This window comes from Vigna umbellata, chromosome 1 (assembly GCF_029865625.1).
Source record: "Vigna umbellata cultivar VRB3 chromosome 1, Vumbellata_1.0, whole genome shotgun sequence".
Lineage (NCBI taxonomy): Eukaryota > Viridiplantae > Streptophyta > Magnoliopsida > Fabales > Fabaceae > Vigna > Vigna umbellata.
In genome coordinates this window covers 19,786,318-19,789,692 of record NC_142165.1, presented here as the reverse complement: position 1 = coordinate 19,789,692, position 3,375 = coordinate 19,786,318, and the positions used below count along the sequence as shown (strand labels likewise).

Below are 3,375 nucleotides of genomic sequence, written 5' to 3'. Positions count from 1 at the left end.
AATTTAAAAAAATTTACTAAATAAGTTACCAAAAATTTGAACCTCTCCTTCTAAAATTACTAAAATTTTATATCCAAAATTTACATTTTTCTATCCATTAAAATTATTATTACTAATAACATACTAAAATTTACTACTATAAATATATATATATATATATATATATATATATATATATATATATTTTCATGGGTCTTACATTCTCCCCAACAACAAAAAAATTTTCGTCCTCGAAAATTGCGCTTACACGAACAAGTCGAGGTAAGTTACTCCCACCTCGCCTCTAACTTCCAGGTAGAGTCGCTTGTTCTACCATCCCATATGACCTTGACTCGTTTGACAGTTCATCCTCAATCCTTACTGGTTGCACTTGAACTGACAAATCTTCTCTGACTTGCACACCCTTAACTTCAAGCACTGTCCTAAGATAATCTTCATGCTCACGTGGAGGCGGTAAACCAGAAATTTTCTTCAGGAGAATATCTAAGAAGTCCTTCACAACCGTGAGGTTTACACTCTGATTCTCCTGCGCCGCATGATCCGAAACTTGAGTCGCTTCCATAGGTGATAACACTAAGAAGCAACTATCATCTTCCAAGAGGTCTTGCCTCACGACGTCGATCGACAAAGACATATCTTGGTCTTCATCCGGAAACGACATCTCCTTATCATCGTAGTCGACGAGGGTGTGATTGGCGGATAGTCGATCCATTCCCAAGATTACTTCTAATCCTTGCAAAGGTAAACTGATGAGGTTTACCTTGACCCGACTTCCTTCTACGACCATCGGACAACGGACACACACAGAAGATGTCCCAATTAATCCTGATGCTGGTGTAGACACCAACAGATCAACGCCTAACTCTTCTACAGACATACCCAACTTTTCAACATATGCCTTCGCTATGAAGGAGTGTTTTGCCCCAAAATCAAAAAGCACAACACAGGTAAAACAAGAAGTAAACAAATACCGATGAGGATGTTACCTGAGCTGACTGCCTCTGATCCAACCATGGCGTACACTCTTCCCATCGTCTGAGGTCTGTCACCTCCCCTGGGTGGAGGCAAACCAGTCCTCTGTGCCTGAGACCCTGATCCTACTGCAGAAGTACACTCTGTAGCAAAGTGTCCCTCTTTCCCGCACTTGAAACACTTCACTGTTCTACTTCCCATCGGGCAGTTGCTCCGATAATGAGGTCCTCCACAGGTGAAACATCTAACGGTGCCGGATGGCTTGGCTGGTCCTGACTGCACCGATGGTGGATAGGATGAACCCCTAAACCCAGAAGAAAAGGATGGTCTAGCGTAAGGGGTCTTCTTAGTGCTAAACCCGTCACGAGATCCAGATGATCCCCCATTCCTAGCAGGCTGATTCTGATGTCCCTCAGATTCCCCCTTCGTCTTCTCTAGATCACGGGACATCTCCACCAATGTAGGGAACTCTCTGATGCGTAACCCCTTTACCAGCAACTTGATATCACTCTTCAATCCATTCTCAAACTTTCTGCACTGCCACTCTTCATCCACTGCCATAGTGTTGAAGCGAAGCAAATGCTTGAAGCGATTTGCATACTCTGACACTGGTCTGCTGCCTTGTACCAGCTCTAGGAATTCCACTTCCTTTGCAAATCTTACACTGTCCGGGAAGTATTCAGTGTAAAATTTGGTCTTAAACAACTCCCATGTAATAGGAGTCCCACTCCTTTCAAGAATCATCTTCATGCTGTTCCACCAATGGCCAGCTTCTCCGGTAAGCAGATATAGAGTATAGGCTAATTTCTTCTCATCAGGACATCCCTTGGCTTCGAATATCCTCTCCATGTCTCCAAACCAGTGATCAGCTTCATCAGGGCTGCACTTTCCAGTGAATCTTGCTGGGCGATGTTGGAGAAAGCTCTCCAAGCTCCACTCTTGCGCAGGAATAACAACGGAAGAAACACTTGGAGGAGTCCTAGCACTAGTCATCAATTCCATGAACTCCCTTTGAGTGTTCTCGGAAGACACTCTCGCGTTTTCTGCCGATACCCTTGCGGTTTCAAGATTTTGCAATGCAAAGGTATTCTGTTGAACCAACGCAGCATTCTGCTGTTGCAATGCCTGGAGCACCGCCTTCAGCATCTGATTAGAGTCAGGTTGATCAACTCGCGGAGGAGAAGGATGAGGAGACGTAGGTGCCATCTTCTGTTCACACAGAGAGAAAGACCATTAGTCTAACTCAAACTAATACACGAGACCAGGGTACGCAATCACAAACGAAGCACACCCACAACCTACAGGTTTCTAAGGAAGGAACTGCTCTGATACCATTAATGTGACGTCCCAAAATATATATATCAAACTTATATAATAAAGACGTCATCACTTATTAATATAGGAAAGCAGTCAAGAGTAATTTAAGGATTTCAATCATCCTTAGAATAGCATGGAATTGAAAACTTAGAGTATTAGGGTTTTCTCCCTAGAAATTACATAGAATTTAAAGCTTTAAACGTACAAAAGTTCATCAAAGCTAACTAATAAAAGCTAGTGAATCTAAGCTGCAGCATTGCCTTCCCCATCAAGTACTGGTTCCAACGTATCCTCCTTGCCATCTGCTCCCGTATAACGAATTATACGATCATCGCACATACCCAAACACAAACAAACACAAACAAGTAGGGTAAGCTAACATGCAACCAATCATTTATGAAACATGCATGCAAACCTCATATAATAATTATGTCATACATACTCATACCATCATACAACAATCACATCATACATACTCATCCATTACTTTGATACACATGGTAAAATGACATCACAAGACGTGTTACTTTATAACCCGACTCGTCCGGACTAGAATGGTTACCGAGCTATGGCGGGTCTTGCACTCGTGGTGGCTTTATGAAACTTGGCACTACCGCCTTATGAAACTTGGCACTACCGCTTTGTGAAACTTGGCACTACCGCCTTATGGAACTTGGCACTACCGCCTTATGGAACTTGGCACTACCGCCTTATGGAACTTGGCACTACCGCCTTATGGAACTTGGCACTACCGCCTTATGGAACTTGGGCACTACCGCCCGGCCACAGTCACGAGGTTAATCTGTTATCACTCACCTTGGATCATATGGAAGCACCCAAGACTAGGACCTCCTGCTACTCCTCACCACATGGTTCAATCCTCTCTACATGAGAAGAAAGGCCATTGGAGTTTCAGGATGACCCCCAAAACTGAGCTACCATGCAATCATTCTATACACCCCCAAATCACCACCATGTATCCTCTCCTTGAGGATCATGGAATTACGTTCATGAATCATACTATTACCTTGAAACTTAACCCAAGACATGAATAACCATATACCATCATATTATCACAGTGAATCT

General features: G+C 43.1%; 1 protein-coding gene across 1 annotated transcript; it reads right to left on the bottom strand.

Annotated features, from left to right (window-relative positions):
• Nucleotides 1-283: 283 nt before the first annotated feature.
• LOC148204866 (uncharacterized) lies at nucleotides 284-2,178 on the bottom strand. Its single transcript, XM_088093284.1, has 2 exons — nucleotides 987-2,178; nucleotides 284-903 (listed from the first exon to the last, which is right to left on the bottom strand). The coding sequence occupies exons 1-2, from the start codon at nucleotides 2,176-2,178 to the stop codon at nucleotides 284-286; spliced, it is 1,812 nt and encodes a 603-aa protein (XP_087949410.1).
• Nucleotides 2,179-3,375: the final 1,197 nt, after the last annotated feature.